The 14368-nt window shown below is 45.9% G+C and overlaps 1 protein-coding gene across 8 annotated transcripts in view; it reads right to left on the bottom strand.

Annotated features, from left to right (window-relative positions):
• Ttc7b (tetratricopeptide repeat domain 7B) overlaps positions 1-14368 on the bottom strand; it is a 242201-nt gene that overhangs the window by 123635 nt on the left and 104198 nt on the right. For all 8 annotated transcript variants that reach the window (XM_046440663.2, XM_046440664.2, XM_046440662.2 and 5 more), the window contains 2 exons: positions 5854-5932; positions 617-789 (listed from right to left, as the gene is read on the bottom strand). In XM_046440663.2, the coding sequence (XP_046296619.1) occupies positions 617-789; positions 5854-5932 (252 nt within the window). The remainder of the gene's footprint in view (positions 1-616; positions 790-5853; positions 5933-14368) is intronic.

Here is a 14368-nt window from a genome sequence, read left to right as displayed (position 1 = left end):
AGAATGGCGATTACTTGTCTCCCCGCCCTTCTTGTGGTCTCTGCCTTCTCTGCCCTCCTGCCCCAACCTGGCGAGGACTCCCTGACCCACTCTCCTCCAAGGGGATGAAGTCCTGAATTTAAACTGGAAACACACACACACACGCACACACACACACACACACACAAAAAAAAAAAAAAAAAACAGAGGTTCTAAAGAGACATCACCTTCCGGTCACTAGCAAATCACTCAGCTGTCCTTACATCGGATTCAGCTTAGGACAACATTTAAACAAAAGGGCCAAGGACTGCTGAAGAAAAGAAGGGAAATGTCAGTTCTGGACTACAGACAGCTGTGCAGTGCTGGGCTCCAAGGAGAGGAAGTCACAGCCCAAAGACCCAGAGCCGTGGCGGCAGCCAGGTGTGGAAAGGAGAGCAGGCTTCCTCCTGACCTGTCCTGGTGGTAAGGGGTCTGCTCAAGCTGTGAGCAGTGACAAGGGCTGCTATTAAACTGTTGAATGGCCTTGCTCATCGGCTTTTCTTTTAGGGGACAACAGCTTGCCCTTGGACTTCCACTCGCCCTTGGACTGCCCATCTCCTTTGCCCCAGCCCCTAGCGGAGGACATAGGCTTGCGTACTTCTCTCCTGAGTAGACACGAGCCCGGCGAGTGAGGGTGTAGGTCTTGGTGTTTGCTCCTTTCCGGAGAGGATCGTCCAGGGGTGACTGGCACGGAGGGTCCTCCAGGGGGTTCCAGTAGCTCTGCTCACACATACCCCGCAACAAGATCTCCGCCAGCTGCCTGGCTATGGTCTGGGAACACAAGGAGGGAAGAGGCAGCCATGAGTCTGTTCTCTCACTGAATATTCATCAGGCACCACTTTGTGCTAGGCACTATTCCAAGACTCATAACTAAAGATTTTTTACTTCCATGATGAAAATGATATCAGTTTATGGCAAAAAGAAAAGAAAACATGACACATTATGATATTTGAAAACTTTTTGAAGATGGCTCATGCACTTGCGCGGCCACCCTGGTATGTCACACCCTGGAACACTAAGCACATTCTATATCTGAAACAACCCAGCTTTCAGCGACGCCCTTTCCCAAGAGCTCCTGTAAATAACAGGTGAACTGCAGGGATTTTCACCCCCTTCCAGCAGATGCCCTCAAAGCTCCAGCTGGCAAAAAGTCAGACCCATTTTAGATGATGCTGTCCCTGAAAAACATCTCTTGTTGACCATGGGACGTGCGCTGTGTGATTCCAGAGTGCCTTGCTTCTCATAAGGGTGAGGGCCAGCCTTGTGCAGCCCCACCCCAGGACCCAGCACCCGGGAGTCCTCTTCTCAGTGCGTCCTGGGCCTCATGGCCCAGAGCTCCCACTAGCCTGTGCTGTAGAGAAGAAAAGTGAGGGCTGTGTGGCTTCTATCAAGAAAGACCTTCTTCAAAGCTGGACGGCATCTCTCTCTACTGTTAAAACCCAGGGGCATCCGGATGTTGCCTTCCTAAGCTGGTGCAGGTTGACAGCTTCCAGACCCTCTGGAACCCCACTGCCTAGAATAGCACCACGGTGGTTGATGGGAAGGTGCCAGGTGCTGTGTACCTAGAAGTACTTTGTTGACTGATGTAGATCAGTTCATTTAGCTCATAATCTTCCAAATGACAAAGATGTTTTTAAAAAATCCTTTTGAAAACAGAAGCACCGCATCCCAGGGTAGTCCAGGCCACCCATAAGCAGCCAGAGATGGTACAGCAAAACTTTAGCCAGCAGGGTTCTCTGCTTGGTTTCAATATTCTTTGGAAGATACAGACAAAGAAGCTGATCTTCCCTGAAAATGAGCCTTTTTAAAGAAATATGTTCTGGAAGAGAACTTTGCTAGGCTCTCATCCATGTGAAATCTCTAAAAATTCCCCAAGGAAACTTAAGTACAGCCAAATCGCTAGCTTGGTGGTTTCTGATAACCACTGGGTAAAGGCAAATTTTCTTGATTATTCCCAAGTAAAACCCACTGCCTTTAAATGGCTATAAAAATGTGAAATTAAATGCACTCTGATCATCCCCAACTGAGCCATCTGTAAAGACCTCATAAGAACACAATTTTCAGGAACTAAACAGCTCCTGAGCTGTTTTTTAAAACCTTCCATTATAGTTTCATTTTGATCTCATTGCAGTCATATAATCTAATGACTTTTGCTGGAAAATTCTACCAACAGAAATACCTCCATTCATTATCACTAAGAAATAAATGTTAAAAATTTAAAAATGAAAACTTCATTCGCTAAATTGGGATTCTAAACATTTAACTTTGGAAGGGGGGTGCTGGTCCACGCTGAGGCCATCTTGAAGTGTCCAACCCAACAGCACTTAGTACATTCACAATATTGTGCAACCACCACCGCTATCTAGTTCCAGAACATTTTCATCACCCCCAAGGGAAACCTTACACCATTTAAGCAATCATTCCTCACCCTCTCTTCCTCCTAGGCCATGGGGACAACTGATATGCTCTCTGTTTCCAAGGACTGGCCTACTTAGACTGTTGCACGGCAGTGGAACTGCACAACATGGATCTTTCTGTGACCAGCTTCCTTCACGCAATGTAATGTTTTTAAGACTCATCTCAGCTGTGTGTGGACCAGCACTTCAGCCCTCTCCGTGGCTGAGTGGCACTCCATTGTCTACCTGTAGCACATCTGGCGTATCCATTCTCTAGCTGATAGACAGGTTTCCACCTTTGGGCTGTTAGAATAGTGTCAATATGAACGTTCTTGTCCAGTTTGTGCCTGTTTTCAATTCTTGGGCATATATACCTAGGCGTAGAGTTGCTGTAAATGTAATCTTAAATCCCTCTTTGTCATGGTCTCACACCAAATTGAGTTTACAAAACAACTTTTCCATCTCATAAGAATATCATAAATTTGCAGCCAGATAATCTAAAAAGAATCAAAAGAGTTATTAGTTAAGGCTGATAGAACCTGTCTTATGAATAGCACTAGCTGGAGAAGTTTTCTGATGTTCAGTGTAAACAAGGCCTGGGGTGCTTCTCTACTAGGGTGAGTGAGGCCTGCTTGTGGAAACTTCAGATAACACAGATTCTCAGGCTCTGCCCTAGACTCAGTCCTCTGGAATTTCTGTGGTCATGGTTTGGGGACATGCACTTGTTCGAAGTTCCTCAGTAGGGCTGGGGTTGTGGCTTGGTGGTAAAGCGCCTTGCCTACCATGTGTGAGGTCCTGGGTTCCATACCCCGCACTGCAAAACAAACAAGCAAGAAAACCCAAAGTTTCCCCAATAATCCTGATGCACGACTTTGGTCAAGCACTCACGGAACTGAAAACAGTTTTAAACTTAGGTCATGTGAAGATCTTCAACTGAGACCAAATGTGCACAGGCACTTCAGCGTGACACGAAGGAGAAGCACCTCCCCTCATGCCAGCACAGCTAGCTAGAAGCTGCAATGTCCAGAGGCAGCCTAGGCCACCACAAGCTCTTCAGGGTCTCTTCCTTGCCTTCTCAGAAAAACAAAAATGGAAAGGACCCCTCACCACCACGCTCCGACCATGTCTACTCAGGACCCGAGCTTACAGAATTTTTGTTCAGTTTCTGTGGTGCTGGGGGTCAAATCAGGTCTCACACATGTCAGGCAAGTACTCTATTCCTGAGCCACATCCCCACCCTTCACAGGATTTTTAAAAGTGAAAATACTTTGATTTGAAAATCATAAATCTTAGTAGTAGAATATATTCTCTAATTCACTGAACAGCAGACAGGTTCCCACAGAGAATTCAGGATACTTGCACTTTTAAATGGAGAAAAACAGCTCATTCCATAAATTATATATATTTGAAAGTCAACAATATGAACAAATGCTCCATATTTAAGCAATTTTGAAAGACTGGATTTTTCAACGTGCTTTTAAAGTAATTATGAAAACACTTGCCATTTTAATCAGTTACTTTCATTGTGCTTTGAGATTTTGGAAGAAGATTTTCATACTGATGGGCTGAAGAGTTTTGTGGAGTGCTGGGAGAAGGTCGATTTGAGAAAAAATATAATCTGGAAAAAATTTTTATTCATGTTCTTGCTGCTTCTTTTGCTTTAAAGAAACCCAGATCTCAAACTTCTTCATCTGAATTTAAGGCATATATCAAGTACACTGATATATAAATCCCAAAGACCAAGTGAGTTCTTGGGAGGGGGATGTGATATGTGTGTGTGTGTGTGCGCGCGTGCACACACACATGCATGCAAGGTTGCTCATCTTATCTCAACCCCCTGATTAAAGCCTCCAGTTTAGCCACCTGACCCCACCAGTATGTCCACATCCTAAAACCCCGGCGGGCCTGAATAAAGCTTTATTTCCTGTGACATGACTCTCTCAGCCTTGCCCAACTGAACACTCCCCACAACATTTAATGAATTCATAGGACAATAACATGATGACAAAAGACAAAAGAAACTGCTACATTAATTGTAACATGTGGCATTCACTTAGCTTCTAGTGAGCACCAGGACTTTGCTCAGACACTCAAGAACTCCATGGGGCAAGCCACAGAGGCATAATTAATGAACCTCCTCAGGAGGAAACACAGAATTCAAGTCAACAGGAAAGTCAAGCTGCTGATCAAGCCAAGCTGCAGATATTTAAATACCTTTTATATTTCTCTTCTAAGTTTTGTGGTCAACATAATTAGCTAAGCAACCCTTGGGATCCAAATTGCATGGTTCTGTCTGGGTTTGGTGGAATCATAAGCGTACAGCCAACCCCACCCCACAATAGCCTCCAGGAGGCCTTCGTCCCATGCTTCACAGGATGCAGCTCTTACAACTGGAGAGGACTGCCAGCAGGCACAAGAAAGATGCTCCACATCAGTGGCCATCAGGGACACATAAGTCAAAACCCCAGGGAGAGAGCACCACACACTCACTAAGATGGCCACAACTGAAAAGACAGTAACAAGGGAAGGGGAGGACGTGCAGAAACTGGAACCCTCATAACTGCTGGCAGAAATGTAAAATAGTGGGAAACAGTCTGGGGGACCCTTAACAGTCGCACACCCAGTTACCACGTGACCCAGTAATGCTTCCGGGCATATGCCCAAGGAAAGAGGGCACACATGTCCCCTCGAAAACATGGACATAAACATTCACAGTAGCATTATTCACAATGTCTACCAACTGATGCCTGGGTACATAAAATGTGGTCAGTCCATACTACAGAATATTACATAGCAATAACAAGAAATACTAATAAAAGCTGCAACATGGAAGAACTCTGAACATATTATGCTAAATAAAGGGAGCCAATCACAAAAGACCAAATATTATATAATTCCAATTGTATGAAATGTCCAAAGTAGGCCAATTCATAGAAATGGAAAGTAAATAAACAGTTGTCAAGTCTCATGGAAGGGGAGAGTAGGAACTGAGTTCTAATGAGTATATGCTTCCTTCTTTTCTTTTTCGTTTTTTTTCTCTTTGGTACTGGGAATTAGACTCAGGGGTGCTCTGCCACTGAGCTACATCCCCAGCCCCTTCCACATTTGATTTTGAGATAGGGTCTTGCTAAGTTTCCCAGGCTGGCCTAGAACTTGTGAGCCTTCTCATCTGACCCCGGAGTAGCTACAACTACTGTGTGTACCACCACATCCAGCCAAGCATAAGTTTCCTTTGGGAGCAATTTGAAATTAAATATTAGTGACAGTTGAACAAGTCTGTGAATACACTAAAAACCATCAAAATGTATACTTTAAATAAGTGAATTGCTATATATATGTATATACATATACATGATATGTAACAATGTGTAAAAGTGAACATATCTGTGAGACGAGGGCCCTAGTGACTGTCCCCAGCCAAGTCATTAGTCACACTTACCATTCGCAGGTTTTGTGTTGTTCTTGTTTCCACCGCTCTGAGAAGCTCTCTAAATCTCCCGACTCCTCTTGTCAAGTTCCTGCATGCACACAGAATTTGACAGGATTTCCATCTGGCATGGCTTAGTATTAAATATTTTATATACATATTTTGATGCATTTTGTCTACATGAAAGCTGTTGGCTAGATTTTAAGGAAACAATTATTCTGCACGTGTCTATTCATCGTTGGCCAACTCTGAAAAGTCTGACCTGAGATTGATGGTCTTTTGTGCTTCCTAACCCCAATCAAATTTCCTCAAGAAAAATCTGAAAATCAGTTCTGAGGCCAACAAAAGCAAACAAACAAAACACAGCAAGATATCTTATAAGGGTCTATCTTCAAATTTCCAGTGGCTTTGACAGAGTGGTGCTGAACTCTGTACTTCCATTGGAAGGGCAGGTGGCAACGCTGGGCCCAGGGGTAGGAGCACCAGCAAGCTGCTGTGTGCAATGTGGGCAAAGAGATGAAAACTGGGGGGCTCCCCCAAGCAACCATGCTGACTTTCCAGAACGTAGTAACTGCCTAGAAAACCCATCAAACCCACTTGCCCAATCCACCGACAAAAAGATGCCAAGGGTCGAAGGCTGCTTCTGAGAACGAGTGTGTGTCGACTGCACCTTCCTGCCATTAGACATGTCTCGTCTCACTGCCCCCCTACGCCCTCACAGATGCATTTGGTGACACATTTCATTCAGAAACAAATCGTTCTTTAGTAACATCCTGGTCGGTAAGTCCAGGCCCCACTTGTCCTCCCTGCAAGCTGAGCCTGGTCTGTGTAGCTGGGAACACTTCCCAGCTGCTCCCTTTACATTGAGTGCCGCCACTCCTATGACATAACTCGGTGATATTTATAACCTGCTCATTAGAACATATCTCATCTTTCCAAAGAGTCAGAGAACGGGTCAGCCGGTGCAGACCTGTCAGCCAGCCTCTGCTGGCTGTGGCAGATGCCTAAGTATTTGGCTCTCTTCTCAGATGACATTTTAAATCATGCAGAGGTATTAAAACAAAATGTGGTCTGTACGTTACAAGCACTCATGAGGGTTATTAATTCATATCTTATACCTACATGACTTCCCAGGGTTCTCTTTCACAAGAACAGCCCAGAACTTGAAGATAATGGCTTACTGGCATAGGTACGTAAACACTCCCAGAGTCCTCTCACCCACGCATATCAGATGATATCCGATCAGAAGCTTTATGGTGGCATAAAAAGAAAAGGCTGTGCTTAGGACTCTAAGCAGCAATAAGGAAATCTAACAGGGACATGAATAAAAATTAGGCAACAGGCCCTGGGACGCACAATCTACTCTGCTTTCCCCTTCATTTGTTTTTATGGGATCTGTGTTCACAGTCAACAACGTACATTTGCTTTGGACTTGAGCTTGGTTCTCTTAAGTAACACAGCGGGGAGGAAAGAGCCATAGCTAAGGAGGACGGGTGAGGCTCTGGAAATCTAACTTCATTCCAGAACCACGGATCACACTGAATAGAAGGAGCAGCGCTTTGAAAGGTAGGATGTGCCTGGGGCAGCATCACTAAAGACCCTGGTAAAGCACTGCATTAGCAGGGTGGAAATTAGGCCTTGAATGAACAGGAGATAAGCTGGACACTAGAACACAGGGAAGGCTGCTCATGGACTTGGCCATTCGGAATGTCTCCTATGCCCTCCCTGCAGAATAAGCCATTTGTACAGCTACAGGAGCACAGAATCTTCTAGCTCTAAACGACCCAACGCAGTCTAACTTGCACAGAAGAGAAAGGGGATGCTCAGGTTCAGCGGCTGGTGAGAGCGCATGCTGGGAGCTTCCACCATACTCTGTTACCTTCCTGGTAAAAGAAACTTAAGCTCAATGCCAGAAATGTGACTCTTCAGGACAGAGCAAGTGTGAACCAGAGCGCCCAGGTCTTTATTCTGATCCACTAGTGTGCAAATTTATATATATATATATATATATATATATATATATATATATATATATATATACACACACACATAATGAATTCTATGAATACCAGTGACAACAGCTCACTAGATACTCCTAGGTACTGGCTCAAAATTCGAAAGACAATCCATTGAAACGGGTGCCTGACAGTAATCCCCTGGGCAGCCTAAGGGAGATAAATGATGAACAGAGAAATTCAACCCCCTTTAAAGCTCAGGATGGTTTTTCCCATGCAGGACGGAGGCCCTCTGGTGGACGAACCAAGGAAGGCTCCACACCTGCAGGTGCTGCCTAGGATGATGCAAAGCCAACAACTGGGTGCGGATTCTTAAGGAAGCCTTGAAGCAAATGCAATCTTTTCTCAAACTCTTTCCAGCTTATTCCTAGAGAGAATTTAGGATTCAGAATCAAATTCTTCCCCAAGCTGGGATGTCCTGCTACAACAAACAAGCCCCAGAAAGTGGAGAAGGCCTGAGGCTGTGGCCCATTCAAATGATGTGGCACCCTAGGAGGACAACCCTGAGGATGACCACCACCTGGGGAGAGGCAGGGCTGCAGGAAGAAAATGGAACACCTTATATATTAGAAAAGGCCACAAATATGTGGCATAAAAGCATAAAATTCTCAGCAAATCCTTACATACCATTTAAACATTTTGATAGTCTCCCATCCCCGTCAGTGCTGGGGATTGAACCCAGGGCCTCACACATGCTAGGCAAGCACTCTGCCACTAAGCTACATGCCTGATCCCTTCAAATATTTTTTAAAAATCATATAAGGTTACTCAATAATTTCTGTTGCCATTGGGAATAGAAAATTTTTTAAAAATTTAAGTTAGATAATCATGATAGAAACAAAGAAAAAAAAGAAAGAAATGAGCCTGCAATAATTACATTCTAAATCCTACAAAATCACCCAATTTAAGGGAAATCAAATCCACATGATTGACTCCACATCTCTAACCTATTAATTTGTCCTTAAATGCTGAGATCCATTAAACATCTAGAATGAACTATCGCTTGAACTTTCCACTCTGAAATGAAGATGGGGAGCCAAGGAATTCCCCTGGTTTTGAGGGTTTCCACAGACCCTCGACATGAGAACATTTATTCCATTTCGACACCCTTGACCGGGGTGGTGCAATGAGGTCAGAATTCACTGTGGTGAACTATTCTCAGAAGGAATGTGCTTGCCAGCATTCCAGCAGCAGGCAGGCACTTGGGCATGCTGTCAGAGCTCAGGGCTCATTGTCTGCACTTTGCTCTGGCAAGGTTCCTGAGCTGGGTATGCTTCCCTCCAGGTGGACAGTTCCAAACACCTTGGCTAATACCAAGGAGGGAGGGGCTGCAAGTCCCTTGAGTGCCTGCTGTGGTTCAGCCAGACGGGCGGGCTCGCCCAGTTTCCACTCCAAAGACATCACCAACATCAGCACTGGGCCCAGCCTGTAGAGAGAGCACAGTGTCCCTCGGCCTTGTTCCTGGTCAAACCCTTGTTTTCCCTTGGGATAGAAAATCTACCACTTTCCCTGGGGACACCTCTTGTTTCACCCTTGACCTAACTTCATTTTTTCTTCTCCCCTCCTTTTTCTGGCTTCATCTTCCTTCTGAATCTCCTCCTTCCAGGGTTTTCTTGCTGGCCCACAGATCACGCCAAAAGCATGACTTCCTGAGGGTCAGTGCTGGCCCTCATAGGCCATCAGGACACCCTGGAAGGGTACTGACTCTGCAGCATATGACCCTCCCTCTTGACCCTCCATGCTTGCAATAGGCTTCAGTCCTATGCCAGGCCCTGCAGCAGCATTTTCAAAGGTTGGATTCCAAAGTTCACATTCTTACTGCAAGCTGGTAGCTGCACCCAGTTTTGCCCTGTTGTGTTTTATGACTCTGAATAGTCTCAGCTCTTTAATATTATCTCCTGTCCTCTGCACTTTCAAATTGTGGGAGAAAGGTATTCAGGAGGAAGCCAGAGCTCCAACATCAAAACTGCAATGGAAAACCAAGGCCAGGAGAAACTGGGGCCTTGAGGACTCTTCAGCTTGTTCAAAGCCAAGATGAACACATTTTTCTTTTGTTTTCTCCTTTGTTTCTTGAGACTAGGGTGAGAAAAGACAACCATTCCCTTTAGCAGTTCCCTCTAAATTATCTGCTGACTTCAATGTTTGACCAGCAATACACTTAAATTCAACAATACCTGCCATTTTCATGCAAACTCAAAGTTGTGCTGTGAATAAAAGACTTTTCTTAACAGACATAGAATCCCTGGGTGATATGGAAAAGGTAGCTCTGCCAGAGTAAATTCAATTCCTCCCCTGGCTGAAAATTTTATAACTAAAAATCAATTACAGAACAAGTCAAACACAATAGATCTCTCAGAGCAAAGAAACTGTTTGGCTTTTTCCAGGTTCTTTCTTACCACCTGGCACTTCTGAATTGCTTAAGCAGTAGGTTATTTCAACAGTGATTGAGCAATGTTTCCTATCAGGTTCCAGGCGGGTCTCTGAGGACACACGGGTGCACAGGGTTCCATTCCTGCTCAGGGAGCCAAAAAGGTTGCACCCCCAGTGGAATGGAAGCGTCTCCATAACACATCTCTGTTTTGCTCATTACCATACCCCAAGGCAGACAGAGCGGCTCAGTAAGTACCTGCTGACGGACGAGTCAGAGCTATCTGACCACGGGGGTGCATCTTCTATCTGTCCTTGTCCCCTCTTTCTCACTGGCAGGACTGACAGGTAGCACAGCAATGGTCCTCCTATCTATAAAGTGCCTCCAGTGCCCTCAGTGGTGTTCCTGGTAGTCTGGGGGCTGAGCAGGGCCCTCCTTTTGCATCAAATGACACACCTGGGCAGGAGGGCCTAATAACCAGAGAGCTGTGCAGATAATGGATAATGAAGATTTCAAGGGTTTTTTTTACCCCCATCCACCCAAGGCATTTCAGGAACCCTTCCCCCAACCCTTGTGCCTCCTCATGCTCCTCTCTCTACCTGCAGGGTTCCAGGAACTCTGAGTCATCCTTCAAAACCCAGGGCTGCCTCAGGAAGAGACAGACACCAACTCCTGGCTGCTGCCCAGCATGAGCCTCACCAGCAATGACCACACTGAATTTTCACTGACATTTATGTCCATCCACCAAGCTGTCTTGAGAGCCAAGACCCTCTTTGAACCCACCTCTCCTGGTCCCAACTGCCTCACAGAGCCAGTCAGGTATCCAGTGACATTAATAAGCCAGGTTGGCCCAGAAGAAAGAAAAAAGCACACACAGCTTGTATTTCAAAATCTCTTTCCCAGCCTCCTTGCTGCATGCGGAGAGTTTTAGTGACTACTAGGGGACAACTAAAGCAGATTTCTTCTTCCCTACATCACAAGACACACCCTATCACTGCTGTGGACACCGTCAACACTCACAACACTAGAGAAATTGGAATAGACCACGTATGTCTAGGTCAGTTGCTCTTATTTACAAGCTTGAGAATTGCTTCTCCTTCATTTATGTAGCCCTTAGTACCATCTATTTTGAATAAGTTTGAAATCAAAACCAGATCTCCAGAGCTGGAGAGAGAAAGAAGACACGACACCCTTCACAGTCCAGAAGGCCGCGCCTCTGTCTGTCAGGGAGCCTTTTCCCAGAATGGATTCCAGCTTCCCCCTCTGTACGGGCTCTTTGCCTGGTATCCAGTGACGTGTATTTGTGAAGACAGATGGCTTGCTGCTGTCAGGGGCCAGGGATCAAACCCACAACCTTGGCCTCGTTAGCAAAGGACTCTGATCAACAGAGCAAGCCAGCTGCAGCCTTGATGTAGTGATGGAGGGTGTGACAACCATCCACACTGGGATGTGAACAAGAAGCGAAGCTTCCGGATGTCTCATTGCAAAACTAATGAGGGTAGTACTAGGCTTAACAACATTTTTTGGACTACTTCAGCAACTAAGGCTTCCTCGGGACAAAAGTGGAGTTAAATTATACATGTGGTCAGCAGCTGGATAGCAAGCAGCAGGCTGGGTGGTGCCACATTATTCGGTAGCCTCTCAGGCACCAGAGACAGAGAACCCAACAAGGCAAAGCGGCCCTAGGACCTCATACTGGATGGGCCAGAGCAGGGATACAAAAGCTGTTGCTCCACTGTGGGATGCAGGAGGCTGTCATTGAAAGGTGGGAAAGTGGCTACCAGAGCCAGAAAGAAGAGAGCAACTCGGGCTGCTCCCTGCTCTCCCCTCACAACTCTGAGGTCAAACGCAAAATATGGGAAGACTGGTCCCATCTCAGGTCCGTCTTCCTTTCCAACCTTTGTCAATCAGCAAAAGATAATGACCTTCATTCCATGGGGGGGCAGGGGAGAACGACTACCACAGGAAATGAGGGTGCCAAAAAAGAGGGCACCCGGAAAGAGGGCGCCAGGAAGGCCAGCAGCACACAGCCCACCGACCCATGTCCTGATGAGGTTCAGCCTCCTCCAGAAGCCCCACAGCGTCCACCACACACTCGGATTCCTCCATCTAACAATACCTTAAGCAAACCAAACAGAATGTCTCTATCATATCACACCGTCCTTCAAGGTGTTCACCTGGGCAGCCACACACTTGTCTGTGAACTTAAACTCTGAGAAACAAAATTAATGGGTACAGGGGCCATGAGGCTAGACCGCAAGGGTTCAAAATCCGGGCCACATCATTTATTAATCGTCGGCTTTGGGCTAGTGCCTGACTACTTCAGCAACTGAGTCTTCCTCATGAAAAAGTGGAGTAAATTATCTATAAAGTGGAAAGAACAACCATACCCACTTTGCTGATTTGTTGTAAGCATTAAACAAGTTAATATGTGTAGAAAGTGTTTTTCAGCATTTACTGTTGTTACTCCTGTGATCCTCAAAATCTGCCACTGCTCATAAAACTTTTAGAATTCTGGAATTTACTTTCCAGACAATTTACAGCACTTTAAAAAAAACCTGAGTTGTTCTGGGGTTATGGCTCAGTGGTAGAGTGCTTGCCACATAAAGACAAATAAATAAAGATATATATAAATAAATATAAACCTGAGTTTACCTTTCAGCCAATTTATAGCACATAAAAACCTCCTTGACTTCTTTAGAGTCATTTAATTTTGAAGAAAGAAATGATATTCCAGCCAGACATGGTGGCACATGCCTATAATCACAGCATCCTGTAATCCCAGCTATAATCCTGAGGCAGGAGGATCACGAGTTCAAAACCAGCCTCAGCAAAAGTGAGATGCTAAGCAACTCAGATGAGACCCTGCCTCTAAATTAAAATACAAAATAGGGTTGGGGATGTGGCTCAATGGTTGAGTGCCCCTGAGTTCAATCCCCAGTACCCCACACCACCACCAAAAAAGAATGGTATTCTGCAGTCTGATTCACTCATTCACTTAACTCTTTGTTGAAAGCCGACCACATCCCAGGAACTCTCCTATCTAATTCACAGGTTTGGCTCACAATGACAAAATGCAACAACTGATGTCAGATGAGGACAGTACAAATGTCTTTGTCCGGTGAGATGATGGTGACCCCTCCTGAGATGCAGTGAGATGGATACAGTGTCTCCTCCACCAAAGGCCATGGACGACTGCGATTCTGCAGTAGAGGAAACCAAGGGTCTTTGGCAAGTGAGTCCTCACTGTGCACAGATGACATCTGGATGTATTCTGAGGTCATCAAGGAGGGCCAGAGCAAACTATGCAACGGGAACCTGGGTGGCAACCCCTTGAAGCTTCATGAGCTTGTGGCACACACCTGAAAAGAGAAGAGCTGAGCGCAGCACAACTTACTCCATCTGTGGGCAGAACCTGCGGCCCAGCCTGAGCTGGAGGACAGGAGGAGGCAGGAGCCCCAGAGGCCTGCTGCATGAGGTGGGGCTCCCACAGACACAGGACAACGACATCACCAGGCCAATGTACTGCTCATCCTCAAAGGCAATGACAGCTTAGGAGACTGTCAGTCCAGGGTAGAAGGATTCTTCTAGCAAGGTGACTTCAAATGCTCATCCATCCCCAGCAGCAAATCACACAGAGAAAGGAATGTGGTCTATCCTGCTCAACCAGTTGTCCCCTGGGCTGTGCAGATGAGAAAGGCAAAAAGGACATCGAGGGGAGCAGGTAGCAGAGGAGGGTGAAGAGAAAGGTGTCAGAGGTCAAGCAAGGCAGCAACTCTGGATGATGGGCTCAGCCAGGCCTGTCCAGTTGCCCATTTGAAATCCAGCAGGGGAGGGAAAATCTTTGCCATTAAAGTGTTCAGTAATAACCTCCAATGTTCTCCTCTGGTCTGAGGCAGCACGGTGCCCTGAGGGACTCTCACACATTCCTGTGAGCCCCACCACACTTGCTGGGCCTGAGAAAGGCTAATAATTTGGAGATAGAGAAGAAGAAAGGGGCAGAGATTAAGGGTGATCACGAGAAGAGAATGGAATGTGAGACATCTGGAAACATGGCCAGGCAGACACCCTGGGCAGGATGGGACCACTCAGTCAGCTGTAACGGCCTTCTCCTCAGCTGGGAAATGGAACGCCTCCTCCGGTG

Source organism: Marmota monax, unplaced genomic scaffold (assembly GCF_021218885.2).
Source record: "Marmota monax isolate L192 unplaced genomic scaffold, Marmota_monax_Labrador192_F-V1.1 WCK01_AAM20220418_F8-fsc00017, whole genome shotgun sequence".
Classification (NCBI taxonomy): domain Eukaryota; kingdom Metazoa; phylum Chordata; class Mammalia; order Rodentia; family Sciuridae; genus Marmota; species Marmota monax.
Note: the sequence above shows the minus strand (reverse complement) of the source record. Positions and strands in the feature narration are given on the sequence as shown.